The sequence below is a fragment of the Metopolophium dirhodum genome, chromosome 7 (genome assembly GCF_019925205.1).
Source record: "Metopolophium dirhodum isolate CAU chromosome 7, ASM1992520v1, whole genome shotgun sequence".
Lineage (NCBI taxonomy): Eukaryota > Metazoa > Arthropoda > Insecta > Hemiptera > Aphididae > Metopolophium > Metopolophium dirhodum.
The window spans coordinates 8231219-8252698 of NC_083566.1; the positions used below are offsets into that span (position 1 = coordinate 8231219).

General features: G+C 28.5%; 1 protein-coding gene across 1 annotated transcript; it reads left to right on the forward strand.

Annotated features, from left to right (window-relative positions):
- The first annotated feature begins 5926 nt into the window (after nucleotides 1-5926).
- LOC132949336 (larval cuticle protein LCP-22-like) lies at nucleotides 5927-7940 on the forward strand. The gene is made up of 4 exons (XM_061020184.1): nucleotides 5927-6083; nucleotides 6719-7013; nucleotides 7100-7292; nucleotides 7443-7940. The coding sequence occupies exons 1-4, from the start codon at nucleotides 6072-6074 to the stop codon at nucleotides 7702-7704; spliced, it is 762 nt and encodes a 253-aa protein (XP_060876167.1). The 5' UTR covers nucleotides 5927-6071; the 3' UTR covers nucleotides 7705-7940.
- The last annotated feature ends 13540 nt before the right edge of the window (nucleotides 7941-21480 follow it).

A 21480-nucleotide genomic window follows, 5' to 3' on the forward strand; every position in this document is an offset into this window, starting at 1 on the left:
AATTGATTTATTTAACGAAATAGTATTAATTAGTTAAGGTTCTGTGTGAATTAATAAAATAATAAAAATACCTACTAATGTCTAAAAGTTTTACCACTATTGCTGTACCTACTGCTGTTCTTGTTTTAATTTTGTATTTCTACCATTTCAGATGGAAACATGTTTACTGTAGTAAGTACTCCAAAAGATAGATGCTTATATTAATAGATTGGAAATTGAAATACCTATAATAGTAAATAATTTTTAGAGTATCCACATTTTAGAAATTTTTTTAGAAGCTTTCCAAAATACAAAGTGCAATTTTGATCCATATTTATACACAGTACTTTATGAGTATTCTTATAATTACAATAATGGTTAACGTTATAAATTCTGTGGTCGACTTAATTGCAAGTTCAACTTAAAAAAAAAAAGATATATCAGTTTATAATGTATATTATATTTACTGTTTTGTACAACTGAATAAAAAATTGCAGAAATTATTACCTATATATTGTATAATATAATACTTATATAAAATCCATAATTGAGTATCGCTATATTTCATGGAAACGAGTTTTTAGTATATTATGAATTTACTAAGATGATGTACTCACTAGGTACAAGCGTTCCTAATACTATATTACCATAAAAAGTATAGTACCTATTAACTATTATAAATGCGTTGAAAGAAATATCAGAAATGTTGCATGATTAAAAATGAATTATTAAACCTTCACATTTAATTTAAAACAATATTTTCCGATTACTTTGTGTTGTTTCCATAGACGTCGAAATTATAAAAACCTGTCTTTAAAATGGATTTATAATAAAATATTAAAATATGTAGGTAGTAGGTACTATATTGATGAGTATTATATCCTATAGTATTAACAGACGAATAGTATTACGTGTTTTCCTATAATTTTTTTCTCACAAATATAGCTCCAAGGATTTCATCAGATATCGTACCAAGGGGTTTTCGATGCAAGGAATTCATCTCAAAATTAGGAGCATAACTTGGTCACCTTGGCGAGCACTATTATTTTCATTTATTCTCGAATACGGTAAAAAAACGTAAAACCGTTTCATGAAATACGGGTTCGTTTTTGAAAAAATGTACAAATAAAAATAAGAAATAGAATCAATGGAATTAGTTTGTTAATTAATTACCGAGCAAAAACAGGATATGTGGTTGAACAAACAACATTTAATTTTTATAAAGCACTTTACGCAATGTAAACCCATAATGCAGTATTGCAGTGTACAGCTAATTTGAGTTTAATAACCAAATTATAATTTTAAGTCTTAAAATTAAGAAACAGTTATATAATTTTTAATAAAATGGACCTGAGTTAAGCTCGATCCCGTGATACTCAATTATAATATTAATACGCACTTCATGCATTTTCTAATTGTATCATTGATGTTTATCGTTTAATGTGATATATTTATGCTATTATGATGTATGCCATTTATGACCCATAAATCTAAGTTATATATGTTTTAAACAGAAAGTTTTAAATACACTAAATTTACCAATATTTGTAAATTGTAATCTATTACTCAATAAAATAATACAATTTCCTACATTATAGACTATATTTATAATTTGATGCATGCAATTTTTTAGATAATATTAAATTGCTTAAATTAATCTTTGAAATAAAGTACTCAAGTTTGGTAACAATAGTTAATACTATGTCTGAAAGGATTATTTGAACGTATAGGTTATCTATACCTTTTTAACACCTATGTACCTTTTTTTTAGTACCTACATATCTATGTAAGAATAATTATTTATAGTAGTAGTAGTAGCCAGTAGGTGTATGTACTCGTCGTTACTCGTCTAAATGCGATTAGTTTTACAACTTATCTTATTTATTATTCTGTATTAGTCTATAATTTTTAGTATGTCAAATTGAATTATTAGTGTAGGTACCTAAAGAATAAAAATTATAAAAAAAAAATGTCATAAAAATATATCTTTTCCTCCGTACTACATGGTATGAATATTTTTAACGAACCGTGTGAATCTTATTCATAGTCTAAAATGTATTTTAATGTAATATACACACTGATACACCTAGTATGTGCATACTATGTATGTGACATGTGACATGTATTTACGCGCCTACCTTCAGGGTTATAATTCGATTTCCATGTCGCTCTTAAGTATTTACAGTCTCAACCAGTAATCACATCATGTTGCTTTTGTATCTAAACAGGATTCCACTATGTCACATGACCTTGATTAAGGGTATTTTTATCATTGTCTGGACTGGTTTTATTGAAGTGTTAAAATAAAAAAAAAAACTTTACACCCGGACACTTGGTTCAAAGAATATTGAATCCAAACAAAATATGACCAAAGAATTTTATAGAAAATAATAAGCGTACTTAATGAAAAGCAATTACCTAGCTACAGCATTAAGTATTTTATCTTCATTAAATGTACCTAGGTAGTATAATTTTTTATATAGGTACCGAACTGAAGTTACTATTAGGGTTGAGGACTTCTTGTTTTTTCATATTTGTCTAGAACGGCCGCACAACAATGTGAGTGATCTACAAATAGATGGAAAGCTATGTTTCGAATTTAATTTTGTATAATTTTGCATATTTGAGTAGGTACATTAGGAAAATTAAAACAGATTTTCCAATTTTTTGGATAGTATAGAAAATTAATCGTCGAATAAGCTTGACCATATATAAACACACTTGGAATATTTTCGGTCTAGATACAAATAATAATTTCACAATTTTAAATCGTATTTAATAGGGTTGATATGACTTTACCGCAACGCGTATAATAAGAAAACGCGAATGCGAGTAAATAATCTTTAGTTGCCGCCATAATATTTTGTTAGGAAATTACACCTGCTAAGTAGATTAATTACGTTTATTACATAAATAACGAAGGAATAAATTCGTTTTTCCTGTTTTTATTTGGTTAACTTTTCAAAATATAATTCATAAAGTTTTTATTTCAATGAACCTAATGAACCTGAACATCGGATAAATTTTTTTTGTGAATTTTTTTGTCCATATTTTTTATTTTTAAATACATATTTGCATACATATTTAGGGATTGATAAGTTCTTAGTCCTAGACTTATTACTATTGGCATCGTATGGTTCAAAGCTTAGTATTTTAAAATAAATATATTTATTAAAAAAAAAAAAAAAAATTAGGTTTGTGTAAAATGTTATTATATAGGTAAATTAGTATCTTAAATCTATCAGTTATATTGTGGTTATATTATGTTTTATAAGTTACGGAACAAATTACTTGAACAGCGATTGATAACCAGTTACACGTTTATGAATTTTTTTTCTCATTTGTTGTTTTCAGTTTTAATTGCATAAAACAAGTATTTTTGTTTAAAATTTAAATACATTATGTTTATGTAAAATCAATATTAGTTATGTAATTCTAAGTCCCTATTAGGATATGTATTAGTATTTTAATGTTAGTTTTAAAATGTTTAAATTAAAAACCTTATTTTAAGTCTTGAATGTTAAAAATAAAGTAAAATACTTCAAAATTGTATGGCACAAACTACTAAAAACTAAAAATTTAAACAATTAAAATGTTCTTATGGTTTTCTCGCAATAACAATAAAAGTTTAATAAATGTTATTATTCATACGAATATTTAATGTTTATTAGTATTATATCTGATAACAACTTTTTATGACCTTATTATAATATATGATAATTTTATTGTAAGCCAATAAAGGATATTTTTTTACGTTATGGTTTTAAAATTTGAAGATCATACCTACTCATGAGATCATATATATGATGTATACATATATACATTGTATATGATGTTGCGTGAATAAAGTTGTTTAGTAAAAGTACTCATTACTTAGTCGAGTAAAAATACAAAGTACTTATAAGTATAAATGTATAATACATTCTGACATGCAGTATCTTGAAAACACATCCTTACAAAGTTACGAATTAAACTTACACCCACTCACCAGTAGTCTACAACTTACTATACAACCCTCGACAGACGTCCTACTGCTGTGGCATATTTATGTTTTTTATCAACTGGTTTTCAGCGCTGTAGTATAAATTAAACACTTATAAAATAAAGTGTAAGAATCGCAAGGATATTTTACCATTTTTAGATTCTAATTTTTTTTTAAATTAATATTTATAATTTATATCTATTCTATATTCAGCAATTTACTATTGCTGGGTTCAGGCGCGGTCTGGTAAAAAAGAGCACGGGATGCTACACAATTTAAAGGGAAAATAACAAACATTTTAGGGCAAATTTAAAACATGGAGATTATTTATAAAATATTAATATATTTTTATTTTGTTTTAAAAAAATATTAAATATTGAATATACGTTAAAAACGTCAAAAAGTACCAAGTTACAACAAACTTTCAATCAAAATTGTACAATATTATAGATTTTTAATAATCGTAAGTCGGTAACAATAATCTGCTGTTCATTAGATGTTTAAAGTCTTTAATTTTTAAATATATAATAAATAATATTAAACAAATATATTTTAGGGCAAGGGATGCTGTAGCATCCCAGCTAGTCCGCGTGCCTGGCTGGGTTGCATAAATATTTAAACAATCACTAAACGTTTAATAAATCAATGGTCATATAATAGTCTCGTAAACATGATTTAGAGGCCCACGATTAGTCCATTAGATTTTAATGATCCATTAAAAAAATATATTTTTTTTACAACATTGTATAAATATTTTCAATGTTTTATAATTTCAAAAATCATCGGTCGAACATCCAAACATGACCTCTTATACTTCTTTTTATAAAAATATTATGGTTTTTGTTATATATTTAATCACATGTACTGAAAGAAATGGCTTTTGGGTTAGGTACAGATTTACATTGGTATCTGAAGCTTTCAGGTATAGCAAAGTATATATAATGAAGCAATATAGGTTTGAAATTCCAAATAATAATACACCAATAATATACCTATACAGTATACACGTTCGTCCTATGTTCAATGTTCATACTAGAATAATTAGGTACGTTAATCTTTATGCAGAATGTTAAGTATTTCAAATTATTACTTATCAGTTATGACAAATCAAGTTGTAAGTTATGGAAAACAAATATTTTTTTATACACATTTAAAATAACTTAGTAAATTGATTTCAATAATACATTACTTTTGCAATACGTAGGTATACAGTGCAGAGTTGAAACATGCACGTTTAATTTTTGATAGCATGTAAAAAAATAAAAAAAAACATAAAAAACATTTTTACCTTTATGTTACTGTTATAGTCTATATGATTTAATGTAATACTTTATATAGGGTATACATCGTACATAATTGTTAACGGTAATACGTTATAATTGTACTTGAACACGTATGAAATGTGTATTTTTGAGTAAAACACAATGTTAAATTGAGTACGGACAATGGACATCCTGCATATCAAATTACTCTGAAATCACACAAAAAAATTGACTTGGAACCCGTCCAGATTCATTCATGGTACCTATTATAACGATATTTCACCATCGTTATTCGTTAAGACTCGTCACATAATTCATAATATTTGTCATCGTGGAACCAACCATAATATAATATTATGTGTGCAGAATAAATAGACTAATTTTTCATAATGCCGCTATTTGAAAATAAAACATTTTTCATATATTTCATTATATCAATTGATGGTTTAAATTGTTTGTGGTGTAACATCGAAAATAGCCATCGATTTTCAATTCGAATAATACAAATAATGAAAAAAAAATTGTAAATACCAGTTCCACTTTTCTGTCTGGAGCGCAGTTACATAAAAAAAATCGCAAACCGGTCTTCTTCATCCAATAATCTACAAATCTACATATACATTGGACAAGACGTGTATAAAAAATCAAATAATTTATTCGCAAAAAAAAGGGGAGATACTTTATTTTATTTTAAATGTCAAGTTCAAGGTATTTTGCGTGAACCTGCGCCAAAAATATTGGTATATATACCTCATCGGGATGCTCATTGTGCATCAGTTGTGTCATCTGTCCACATCCCAACATACGACAATTTTCTGATCACGGTATACGTCCGTAAAAATATCATCATGAACACTTTGGTGAGTAAAATAATATTTCTTTAAATCTTTATACTTTAAACCAATCTGACTTAACAACATTTTCGATTTATTATTTTATTTAAGTATACAACGTTCTTTATTATAGTTTAAATTTAAAAACAGTTTAATTTTATAGAAAAGTATAATGACTAAAATTTTTTGTGATTTTTGTAAAACCCTCTTACGTACAATACTATGTACCTATTACACTAAGATAATACACTTGCACATTTTTAGTGTTTTATATATATATTATTATTTTACAAATATTTTATAAAAAATATATTTATATGTATAAACATATTTTTAAATTAATAAAACCACAAGAACATTTTTACTTTAGCTGGGAATTTTAAAATTTTTAAGTTCAAATTATTATTTCAATATTTATATTCTACAAAAGTGTAAAAGTAATATTTACGCTAAATACGAGTATTTAACATTTTAACCAATTGCATATTTTTAGTTTCAATTTAAAATTAACGTTACACCTATAATAGTTTTCTCAGTGTAACTACAGTCTACAACATTTACACTGAAATAATTACTACAATGTCTACTACACTGCAATAATTATACATACAATTATTTCTGTCTTCAGCAATTTAATAACATTTTTATGTCTTCGTTTTTAGGTAGTGTTAGTAGCTGTCATCGCATCAGTGGCTGCGACCCCTCCTAAGGAAGCTGCCAAAGCATTCACTTTCAGTGGATTCCCATCCAACCAAGCCTACTACCCAGGCCAACAAGGGTACTACCCAGGCTACCAAGGTTACCAGGGTTACCAAGGTTACCAAGGTTACAACGCTGGATTCCGTAACGGATACTACCCGGGACAACAAGGATACTACCCAGGATACCAAGGTTACCAGGGATACTACCCAGGATACCAAACTGGTTACCAATCTGGTTACTACCCAGGATACCAAGGTTTGATTTCGTTTATTATTCGTCTAAGACACTGCAGAATCACACGATACGTTAACAATTTCTTATAACTTACTATTTTCACACAGGTTACAACCGCGGTTACTACCCAGGTGCCCAAGCAGTCTTTCCCACCGCCAGTGCCGTCACCCCGGCTTCGATCGTCGCACCCGTGCCAGTCGTGCCCAAGGTCGTTGCTCCAGTGTACAAAAACGTAGACAACAAATTGCCAGCTATCGTTAGACAATCGCAAGAAGCTGACTTAAACGGATTCAAATACGGGTTAGTATCATAATAGGTACACAATTATTTGATCGGTTTTCTGAAACAGCGCAAATGGCGGATTAAATAGAGAGATAGAGACGCGCCACACGGCATGCACATCAAAATTATATTGTTTGTAAACCATGGGTGCATTTGCGTGTATTTCAGATTCGAAACCGAGAACGGTATCGTCGCCCAGGCTGCCGGATACGTGAAGAACGCCGGAACCGAAAACGCCGTCCAAGTGATCGAAGGATCGTACGCCTACATCGGTGACGACGGTGCTCCAGTCGAAGTCAAGTACTACGCCGACGAGACCGGTTACCACGCAGTCGGAAACGTCGTCCCGACCACCCCCCCAGAGATCGCCAAGTCTTTGGAATTGATCGCCTCCCAACCACAGAAACCAGAAGACTCCAAAAAGAAGTAAACCCAGCCCGCATGTAACCATGTACGCTGAAACGGCCCAAACACACGTATACCATTAGCTATTAGACAATGCATGTGAAATCATGCACATTTTTTACCATTGCAAATATTTTGTCCGCAGTAATTTTCGTTATTTGTGTCTAAACGACGAATATCGACAAACTTACTATGTATACAATTATTCAGTTATGTTGGATGTAACAAAAAAAGATGAAAATATAAAAACTTAAAGTTAAATATCGTGTTATGTTTTCTTATTCCACTCGTTTGTCGAGTAAAAACTTTAAGTTAATGCCGCTATGTTATCCTCACGTGAAAATATATCCTATAAACTACAAACTATATGTACTTAGATAACATATTATACATTGTATTGTACCTATATACAAAAAGTACGATTTCGGGACCATCTGGTCGTGCGAATGTGCGATTGTCCGAAACGTCATATTACTTGAAAGTAAGTAAGCAATGGCTTATTTTTGTGTTTTACCTAATTTGAGATAAATCAAGAATCATTCAATGATACAAAACTGTGTTGAAATTATAGAATACAATACTATTTAGCTAAATAATACTTTATATATACATTTATTAATATTCGATCATTTTTATTTTAATCTTTTATGCATATCAGTGTGGTAACTAGGATTTTTCTTTATGGAGGACGAGACTGATAAAATTGTCACACAGAGTTGATTTAACCAGGGTCTCCCATAAGTTTAGCTTACTGATGCCAAGGTTTTATTTTATGTTTAGTATTTGTACGGCTGTATAAATCTGTATTTGCATTAATTTTCAGAGACCATAGAAATAATTTTGTAATTTTCATAAATTTAGAGGGAGTGGGGCACATAAATACTGATGCATATAATATGTAATGTGTAAATATATTTATAATTTATATAAATAATCATAATACGTAGTTAATGATTATTTTTTTTTTTTTTAATAAGCTAAACGTTTATATTTTCATAGTATTTTGGTTTCAAATTGTGGATTTTTAGGATTGTGCTGTATTCATATTATATTATTATTGAATCTAGGTAAACATTTCTACGGTAAGAATGTCTAAAGGAAAATATCCGTGATCAAATTTTCCGAAATTAACTTTTCATGGCAAGTTGTTTAGAATAAAAATAAGATAAATCTACAGATGGCATAGATTATTAGACACATAATACATAATAATAATACCTAGGACCTAGGTAACTAAAATTGTTTTATAACATTTATAAAGATATATTTAAAAAAATAAACATTTAACATTTGTTTATGTTTTTATAAAAAGTTAGATGATTAATTAATTAAAAATTGTTGTTTCCTACTACTTTATTATTACATTGAAAATAAAATGTTGGTTTAATGGTTTAAAAAAAATCAGATATTTAAACCATAAACACTTATTACACATATTAACACATATAGCACATATTAATGTATAAAGGTCAATGAAAAACATTTTAAAAATATGTCCATACTTCTTTCATTATTTTTATACTGCACTGCAGTGCACATATCGTTTTTTATTTTTTCTACAAATTAACATACCTTTTTTTTTTGCTGGATGTTTTCCTTTAGGTCAATTTTTTCTTTGACCCAATTTAATTAATTAATAAACTAATTTATTTTCTTATTTTATTCCATTTCGATACTCTCATTTTTTGTATTTTAGACATTTTTTAAGACTTCCATCATTACTATATTTAAGTTCAAATATACAACGAACATAATGTATACAAATTAATTAAAAATAACTATTAATTTCAATAATATTTTCTATTAAACCGCTATTACGACCATTATAATTATTCTTATTGACTTCTTCATAGAAAAATAAATTCAAAATAACTAAATTATTATATCTTCATCACTATTGGTAGGTTTTAAAATATTATTAGCAGAATTTAGAAGGTATCCATATAATATCTTAATATTATATTCATGATATATATATTATTTTAGCTGGAGTAATATTTTTTGAAATGTGTAACTGTATGTACCTATCTATATATATGGTTTGAAAAAGTAATGAAAAGTATTTAGGGATAATATGATTACAAATTATAATATATATTATAAGATATTATTAAATATGATACAAATTATTGTATTTGTTGTATTTGTATAGGGGCAGATGCATAAGGGTGTATACTATGTGGATTGGGTGGTATTAAGATAACTATAAGCCCCTGCGTAAACCACATAAAAGTAAAAACTTCTAGTTGGTTAACCAGCTACATAGCTCATTTGGCGCTTCCGTTTTTCCCAAATAGTTCTTGTTTTACAAAAAGATCAACCTCCAAACGACTCCCGTTTTTGACAACACAAAGTCCTTCTACAGTTCATAGGCGCGACTAGGGTAAATTTTTTTAGGGGGTTAAGGATCACCCCCCCCCCCCCCAACTAATATACGGCCTGGATACTAATAATACACAAATAAATTCATATAAAGCTAGGTAGCAACTTAAAAAATGATAGTTTAATTATAAATAATTATAATATACCACGACACATTTTTAATTCAACTTTTACTCAAATACAAAATGTACATATAAAGTAATATTAATCATATAAAATAATATAAAATCAACACTAATTTTCTATCAGTTGCTGAAAATGTATCAATAATTGTTTTTGTGTCAAGACTAGTATAGTCACATCTTTTTCGATATTCAATATTAATAAATTTGAAATCATCGTTCTTGTCTCATTTTTATTCTCTGACAAGCTTTTAATAGCCGCATTGAAGAAAATGAACGTTTGCATGTTGCACAACTAACAGGTATAGTGAAAGCTATTTGTAGCAATTTATTTAAATTTGGGTACACATCTTCAGTAACTACTTGTTTAATATCATGAATATCAAGATTTTCTTTAATTTTAACCATGCAATTTTTGGCAACAAGCTATATTTTTTATCACCAAAAAGCATAATTCATAACAAGTTAATAAAATATATATTTTTTTTTAAAAATGTGAATGAATTTGAGTTTTTTTTTAAAATTATTTTATTAATTCGTTATAAATTATGCTTTTTGGTGATAAGAAATATAGCTTGTTGCAAAAATTGCCTGGTTATAATTAAAGAAAATCTTGATATTGATGATATTAAACATAATAGGTACAGATACAAACTAAAAAGTTACTTTTTAATTTGTTTCTGTATGTAAAGGCTCGTTAAATATTTGGGGGGGAGCTATCCCAGGGGGCTAACCCAGTTAATATCGGTTGATGACATTTGTAATTTTCATGGTAGTCAATGTTTACAGTCTTATCGACATATCTATTATAATTTTAAAGCTTATGTTTATTGGTTATTTATATGTGATATAAAATGAATAATGATATACCTATGTCAGTCTTAGGTATATAGATATTTTTCAATATGTAATTACGTACCTACTTCTATTTTTTATAATTTTACAGTACTAATTTATTGACCCATTTCTCGTTTACTAAACAATTTGTTGTTGAAGTCTAACTAATAAAATCTTTCTGATAATGATTTCATTCAAATTTCAATATTATTTTTAAAAATTGAAAAACCTATAAACCAAATCAGAGCAACAATTAAGGAACAAAAATAGAAAAAGTCCAATTTAAGAGTTCTATATTTGATCTGTGCATCATAAACCATTTATTTAAAAGTACGGAAACTATTTAAAGTACAACTATTAAGTAAGGTATACGGTATATCTACCTACCTACTATTTGTTTGTATTATCTTATTAATGTAATCAATATATAGGTACAATAAATTATAAAATGTGTTCCGTATGTTGTATTACTAAATCCAATATTCGCTATTTATATAGGTAATTTAAATATGTACTTACACCTATGTAATAGTCAAAACATTCTGAAACTGAAACTGAAAATCGATATTCCCGGTGCATCCGAATTGCATACCAAAAAAATAAATATAAATTGGAATGTCCAAATTGCATTCCGTATTTTGGAGGGGTCTGTCCGAATTGCATGCCGTCTCTTGGAGGGGTCTGTCCGAAATGCATGCCATCTCTTAGAGGGGTATGTCCGAATCAAATGACTAAATAACTTACTTTTCCACTGGAGGAACGGGATTTTGTTACATTACAATAAAATATATAAATATTGTAGAAGGTGACACTGTGAATAATAAATATTAAATAAAACTATTTTTTTTCTTCATCAACAACAAAGGCCATTAGTTAAATAAAACTATTGTAGTTTAAGGTAATCAAGTGAGTGTATTTTACATGTTTACATAGTATTTCAAATAAATAATATTATTTTAAAATTTGGTGGTTTTTTTGACATTTCTGGCATACAATATTACAATTTAAATATACAATATATATAATAATAGTTCATTTTTTGAATAATAAAATAGTAATAACATTTTATAAAACGGTAAATATTAAAAGGGAAATAGTTTTAAATTATTCAGGGGCCTAATTACAATGAAAACTTACGTTACAATATAATAATAATAATAATAATAATAGTAGTTAATAATATTATAATAAATTATAAAACTTATAAATGTGACAGCTACAAGCACTTAAGTGACCGATACGCGTATGTCTATGTCTGTGAAACAGACTACAACACACTGCATTACTTCAATATAGATACAGTTTGGGAAAATATCTACTCAAATATAAAAATATTTCAATCTAGAAACTAATCAGTTGTAACAACCATACATAAGAGAGCGTTTCTATACATGAATTTTTTTTTAAATTAGGAAAGTCCAAAAAAAGTTTAAGTTGTTTAAGTGCATAATAAATAAACATGTAGTTCACCGTTCATGGCATGCAATTCGGATGCAGCCGATATTCCTAAGTTCTTACGTAGGTTAAACCACTTAAACCAGTATCTAGTAAATCAACATCATATTTTATAGCCGATTTTAACTGAAAGTAAAGAATAACACTGACGATCATACAAATTACTAAATGAGGATTAGTATTAACGTCCAAATTTATAACGCAGAAGCCTATTATGAGTTAGCTATGTCTAGATAATTATCTATCTGTGGTATAAACCCACACATCAATAGATCATTGGAGATCATCCGTGGCTCTAAACGATTAGCTACCTAATATGATTTATAGTATACTAATATTATATTATACACTTCGAATACATTCATATATGGTATATACTATACGTAACCAATAACCATATATGGGTGCATGATTGGGGAAAGGCTTACTCAAGATTTTTAAAATAGTTGTTAAGGTTAGTAACTATTAGATGCCACAAAAATATATTAGGTATATGGTTTAGAGCAAGGCTGGGCATTAACGAGTTATAAAGTTAAAGTTATTTAAAAAGTTAATTTTATTTTAACTTTTTAACTTAACTGTTAACTTATTAAATTTCTTTCTTAATTAACGTGAAATTAACGAGTTAATTTTTCATTTTAAGAAGTAAGTTAAGTTAATTTATTTTGTTTTTAACTTTATAATATTTCACTATTTCAATCTATTTCGTTTTCATGTCCATGCAAAATATGTATTGTAAATTGTTTAAAGTTAAAAATTTATATCATTCGAATCCTACTTATATGGAAATCTGTATGAAGTATTAACACTATATCCTATAATTTAGTTTTGGGTTGGAAAAAAATTAAGTACGTTAGCGTTGTATAAACAAATTAACTTTTTTTTAACTTAATAAAAAGTTAACAAAAAATGTGTATTAACTTTTAACTTTTAACTTTTTGTTATTGGTGCATATTAACTTAACTTAACTGAGTTAAAAAAAATCATTAACTTGCCCAGCCTTGGTTTAGTGTAATGTAAAACCAAATCTTTAAAAAATTAATTAACTAGATAAAGCAAGTCATTTAAGCATGGTTTTTATTACAATTGTTCAATTGTGTATAGGTAGATCAAAATACAAAAAATAACAGGATATAGGAATGACCCTGTATTAAGTGTTTGAAATACCTACTTTTAATATTACACTCGTAAAAAGTTCGAAAAATATAAAAAAATTTCACTAAAACATATTAAAAAATAGACGTGTTACTAGCTAGTTATAATTGTATTTATATAATCGAAATATGAACATTATTGTATTCATAAAACTTTCCGATTATAAATTTAAAATCGATGTATTTTGAACCAGTCAGTCTTGTTGTAAATTGTACACATAAGTACCGGGTGGCTGGTATGTATGGAAATAATATACTCATGTGCCAACATCATGTACAAATACAATAATATATGTTCTATGATATTTGAAATTATATCCAATATAGTGAATACTCCCAAGAAAAAAATTCTACATACACTATTGTAGTCAACGCTGATTTTATTAGATTCTTATAAAAGTTTTTATAAAACTAAGCAATAGAAGGACTAATATTTTTTTTAAAACATGAATGATTGTATTATGGTATTTTAAAAATTAAAATAAATAACTTTTTTTACGATATGGTCGTAATAATATTGTATATTTGTAATAAATTTAAGCTGGCATTCTAACAAAAAAAAATGTAAAACCTGTTTGTTAAATACGCGTGATTTTGGTACCATCAAATGTAAAACAGTTTACGTGTTTAGTAAATTTATTTCATAGATCACTCTAATATTTTATGAGTTATGTAAAATATATGATTTAATATCAAATAATTCGTAATTATATCATGCGTGTTAGAGTTAATCCTATAGATTGTATATTTTCATAAAAGTTCATATTGCAACAATACATTAGATGGAAAAACTGTTTTATAATACATTTATGTCCATATAGTATTATTATAAATTAGAAAAATAAATATATGATTTTACTTGTACTGTTACCATGAATCATAATAGCTAATTATAAATTATAATGTCCACGTACAAAATGAATTAGGTATTTAAATTTTGAATCAGGTTCCAACTATAATAAAAATAAAAATAAACCACGCAACAAGTCCATTATCGTTTATGAGTTTAATATTATTTAAATAAGTAATTTTTAGTACCCATAGTGATTTAAGAGTACTGTATTTTATACACATAATTGCATTTGTATGAACGTGTATAATCCACAATTGTATAAACGCATATCATATAGGTAAATACGTGTATATAATACGGTACTTATTGGCTATTTTACAAAAATCTTTTAGTAGTTAACATAATGATAATATTATTATAATTTTATAATTTTATATTCACTACCTCAGTAGTAAAAACTGTTGCAATAAGTATTTTGTTTTCATTCTGTAAGGTTTTTAATAATTTAAAACTTTTTTTTTGTTATTATATTTAGGCAGATGCAACTATCATAACTTATGTCATAACTCTATAATTATTAATTACTTTTTTCTAGCCGATCTCACCAGAAATAATATATATATATATATATATATATATAATAATACTATTATATTTTGATTGTAATGTCTACCATACTATTTCACAATAGATATTTCTTTAGAATTATTAGTGGGCTCCTCGATATTTTTTTCTACAAGAAAAATTGTTCCACAGTTATAACAAATAACAATACCCAAAAACATATCTACGATTCCTCAATTTTCCTTGCAGAGGAAAAATATCGAGTATTATGCTAAATTTTTTTTTTATACCAGTGATATACAATCTTATATTTGATTTATTATTTAGGTACATGATGAATAAATATATTATAAACGTGCAGTATAATACGATTTACACATTACGTATTATACCGACAATTTAAAATTTACATTGATATTTACTGGAAAAATAAATATAATATAAGCCCAAGTTATTTTTCGATAAACTGTATGTGGTCCATATTTCACTAACTTTATTATAATTTAAAAACTAATAAGTAGGTATATTGTATAGCATAGGTGTAAGTACACTACCCTTTCATTCATGATTTCATTTAGTTTGACTTTCACTTTCTTGATTTTTGATGAAGTATGTATAGTAATTTGAATGAATTTTGAATACCTACTTCAAGAGTTTATGATAAATAGGAAAGTAATAAAGGTTAGATGGGTAATTAAGTTAGCTTTAATATAAGATATTAACGACTTAGATTCGATATAATGCCCAAGCAGAATAATGATTTGAATTCAGAAAAACGTTTATAATATGATCGGCCTTGAAAACTCTATTTTTAACTTTTTACTTAGACTATAAGAGCAGAAAGTTGGTTGATAGCTCATTAAAAACGACTCGTCAAGTAGATAAAAAATGTGAAATTTAAAAGTTAAAAAAAATAATAGTTACATTTTTAACCGTCAAAAAAATAGTCAATTTTAGCTAGATATTTATTTAGCAACACAGAACTCCGAAACTGGAGAACGGATTTTGTTGTTTAGAGTCCTGTTAGAATCGCATGGGCTAGGAGAAGTGCGGTGAAGAATTTCACTTTACCTCTAATTTGTTTAAAATTTTAAAAGAGCTAGAAATTACAAGGTGAGTTTCAAAATAATCTTATTCTATAAAATCGCAAGAAAAACAGCTGATCTATAGGGAATTCATGGAGGATCTCATGGTGGAATAAATTAAACACCGCTCCGTTTCTCCAGTCCGCCGGACCGATCCCGTCGATTCCCTATAGCGCGACCAATCGCGTACCTTCGCAGCGGCGGCGGCGGTCGGTTTTTAAACGTTTTCGAAAAATGTTACGCTTTTTACGCTGTTTTTCGACTTTTAGACATTTTCACATATAGTTCGTTTCTTTTAAAAGCCGCGTGGTTTGTACGCGATATCGGTCCATAGCCATCGCAATCGACGCCAGCGTAGGTCGTTATTATCGCTTTTCGTGTCGTCTTTTCAATTGCCGTTTGTGCTCTATTTGTTAAGTTTATTTCTTTTGGTTAGTACACTTAAAAATTCGCGTTCACGAAATGTCAGTCGGTCTTCGTTCCAGCGCACAAGTGCACAATAAATATATATTGTTTTTTTTTGTTTTGTTTTTGATTCAATAAATATTGCATTATGCGTGATTGTAGACGTATTATTTGGTCCTTAATAACGTAGCTGGTATATTGCTTAACGTAAACACAATTAAATATTTAAATGTATTATTAAACACAAATAAATGTATTATTCAAGCATACATAATAACGGTCAGATAAGTGAATAAAATACAATTAAAGTTTAAACAGTGTGTAGAATTACGATACATAGAATTATATACGATTACATCGATGTATATCGAATATATTGGTTTACGTCGCTCCGTAGACACACAGCTTAATTGTTGAAGTTTTGACCGTGGTTTGCATCACAAACTGTGGCTCGATAGGTTAGGCGTAGGGTCCCCAAACGTAGTATGATAGGTAGGTCCGGGTTCGAAACCGTCGTAGCTCTCTTCGGGCGGCAACGACTGTACCGTGTATTCTAAGGCACGGCCGCCCGTAAATCGACTTTTTTGCATTTTTTTTCACTTTATATTTCATAAATAATATAATAATATACATGTTAATTTTACATTATATGACTGTATATTATATATTATGTAACTATATGTTATTTAAATTATTAGGAATTTAACTCATATTATTTTCTTTAAATTGCTCTTAATTTTTCGTAAGTTATTTCGAATGTTGTGTGATTGGGTTTTTGGAAAATACTATTTTTTCTCTTCACTTATAGAAGCTATACATACTAGACTTATTTTCTGCAGCACATTGTTCGCTACCTAGCAGACGAACTTTAAAGTTAATAGATTTTGACTTGATATGACTGACTTTCTAGACACTCCAACACGGTTTTCGACTTTACACTTTTTACATAAGAAAAAGTACCGGACATGCGACGGCACATACCTACCATTCAATCCGCCGTAAACGGATTGCTCATTTTGGTTTCGTCTTAGACGGTGATGACTGACTTCCTTAACACTTAAACATGCAGGTTTTTGCATTTTTTTTTTTTTGTTGATATAATTATATATACATTACAGGTACATGTTTATATGTATTGTTTTGGTTAATATAATATTATGTATCTATATGTTATTTTTTTTATGAATTATAATAAATAGGTACAAAATATTATATTTGTTTGTATTTATATTGTATAGTTATAGTTTGTATTTTTCGCAAATTATTTCGTAAGTTGTGTGATAGAGTTTTCACTTATAGACGCCCAACGTCGGGTCTGCAATCCACCGCAGGTGGATTGCCTACTTGATATGCTGTAGCACATTGTCCGCGATCCGACGAATTCGGATTGCCTACCTAGGTGGCTAATTGGATGTTAATCGATTTTGATTTGAGATGACTGACTTGCTAGACAATCCAACTCGGGTTTTGACTTTACACTTTTTACATAAGAAAGAGCACCGGACATGCGACGGCACATACCACTATATCCGCCGCAGGTGGATTGCTTATTTTTGTTTTGTCTTAGATGGGTAATGACTGATTTGCTGGACACTCTAACATGCAGATTTTCGAATTAACATTTTCTTACACGTATGAAAAAAGCACCGGACATACGCTGGGGGATAGTATCATCATTGAATTGCCGGTTTTCATGGGCCATGGGAGATTTCTAGACACTGAATCTTGACTGTCAAACGTTCCCACCTTCGAAACGAGACCGCCAAAGAGCCAGGCCATATCAGAATTCTTATCACCTTCTAATGTATAAGTGCGACATTTATAATTCGAATGTGTCTCCAAAATCGGTACTCACTTACAACTAACACGGTCAAGGGGTCCAACTATTTTTTCGATTATTCACCTATCTACGCAACTAACGGGGTCCGCAATCCACCGCAGGTGGATTGCATACCTGATGATATACGCTTCGCATATAGTCCGCGATCCGACGCAGTCGGATCGCCTACCTATGTGATTTTATGACTGATAGCTAGACAATCAAATAAACCTATCGACTCTACACTTTTTAACAATTTCAACAACCAAAAGCAGCGGAGAAACGGGAGATGATCCTGGAGATCGTATCTAGCCTATCCATTTACAACGTTCGTGACGGATTGCTAGACGCTCAAACTTTTAAACATTCCCGCCAAAGCGCCAAGCCTTATCTCCAATCCATATCACTAATCCTTATCACAAATCCTAAACTTTCGTCTTACAGCCTTTGCGACTTTTATATTCCAAAATTGGTACCCACTCTCAGCGAGTCCAACTTTCCCAGAGTTTCACTTAGAGCTAGTAATACAAATAAAGTATTAAAAAAAGGTTAACATTATAGAAACAGACCACTAAAATATTGTAGTCTGTAGATAAGCTTGAAAAAAAATGCGTTCCTATCTATTTCGAGCCATGCCTATAGTACAATTTGGCTTCGTCCTATTGTAATCAAATATAAACATATAGTTAATATTTTTCCAAAAATTAAAAATCAATGTGTACGTACACGCCGATTCAGGCTTGGCAAGAGTTGTTTACATTTATTTAATAAAATCAATAAGCACTCTCAACATGGAATATATAAATGTATCAAATAATCATGTGAAATTCTACGGTTGTGCTCATTAAAATAAATGTATAGACATCTTTTCATTAAAAATACATTTTTTTCCAAGGGATAACATCTACTTTTCACTTTTAACATTTCACGTCTATTTCATAATAATTGTAAACTACAACTGTGTCAAAAACATACAAAATAAAAAAATCATAAAAACGCAATTTTATAAATACCTAGTATAATATATCATACGACTGTCCAAATAATAGATAAAGTTTAGATTCATTAAAATGTATTTATTTTTTAAAAAAACACGGATTTTTCTTTTCTTACTCTAGTACAGACTCAATATATAGCGTTCGGGTGTTCTGAAGTTGTTCGTTTCTTTTCAGTATAATACGTCGTGGTAGTGTATACTGAAATGCTTGGAAGTCGCGTAGGAAGCCATTGCTTATATATTTTAGACCACACAAGACATAATACGGGTATCGGCACGATACCACAGGAGTAGCAAAAATCTAGAATGGATAACAAAGTAAATTAGGATTGCACCAGCTCGGCAGAGTATCGGGTGTCTGAGCATTATAGTCTCTTCGACAATAAACTACTCTACCAGATAACATCTTCACCGATACCAGTTTTCATTCTCAAGGTATACTTGGTCAGCACCTCACTTTAAGAATGAATTTGCTGAACTCGTTTACAGGAAAAAAAATCGTATTAATATAGCCCTACAAGTTTATAATATTAAAATTGATATATCAACAAAATTAACATAATATTAAATCTACCGTGACTGGCGTGACTTACAACTGAATGATATCGTTTTATATTATAATTTTTACACAGATTTATTCACGCATCGAAACATTATGACGTGTACCTAAGTGTTTAAACTTTCCGGACCGGTACCTGTATTCAAATTGTGTAACGAGTCAATGAACCAACCATAATATTAATAATAAATGTAAATGACGAGGTTTTTTGTTTAAATTATATAGCAGTAAGTAATAACCGATAGTGGATATGATAGCAAATAGTGATAATATGAATATATAATGCAACTCGAGTTTCGTGCCTTATGTAGATAGTTATACGTATACTTACATATGCATATATTACGCACCAATCACCTATGTCTTCTATATATTTATTTATTAAATAACTTTTCGATAAACTGATTATGTATTGTTACCAACCACATTTGGCCGTATATATAACTACATATTATTATAATATACCTCATACTGTAACCATCTAGTAGTATTCAAATGGTTCAGCTAGGAAAGTAACGTATAGCTGGAATAGGCAAAGATTTATGCTCAGTAAAGTTTTGTAAAATAGGTATGCAAATTGTTTTATGAAAATGTGCTGTGCAATACGTAATTTTCTACTAAATACAATTCAAATATTTTTATCTGGATTAATCTGGATCTATTATACAAACGCAAATAGTACATGTTTAAATTAATTTCATCTTTGGTTGTATTAGATGACTTTTACTAAAACATCGTTCAATGTCACACTAAAATGTGTCACCCACACATAATGGGTGTGTATTCTAAAACTCGTAATTTAATATTTATCCAGCACAATTAATTTTGATGTTGTACTTATAACTTAAAATTATGGAAAAAAATTTAGCTGTTTTTGGTCAGCGTACTTAATTTATATGTATGCAAAAACATAATTTTTTTAAAGTGTAAGTACCCCCATTTATTACAGAATTATGATAGTTGTTTTGACATTAATTACAAATATATACTTGATAACGAAAAAATCAGTAGTATTACAGGAGAACTTTAAACTAACGTCATTTCGATAGTATATAGAAAAAATATTATAGATGTACCTAATTACATTCTAATATAATAATCATCTACTAATTGTAAAATGTAGTAAAGAGTAAATATATTATATTTTTCATTAATATTATTTGTTATAACTATTATATTATACCAATATAATATTTTACTCCGCTAGACTACTGTATATATTTCCATCTATTATTTGATTGACATTATTGATATCTATTATTCCCAATGTCAAAAATGTGTATTATATATTATTAACAACAAATTTAGGAGACAATGTCAAGGAAACTTAAAACAAAAAGAGTTCAGGGGTGGTGATCGTTTTACATAAACGTAGCACGCTATTCGATATTTTCCACTTTGAAGAACCTTTATGCTTATGCATCACAAATATGTATAAATAAGTATAACCATTAATTGTATATATTATACCTAGTGGGAATTAGGTAATTTTTACATTGTATTCATTTCTATGGTGATATACAAAGCGTTACGTAAAATCAGTTAAAAAATAAAAACATCTGTCTCAGCCCAAAAACGTATTTGTGTTAGAAAAAATAAATACCTACCTATATTTTTAAAGCAAGAACA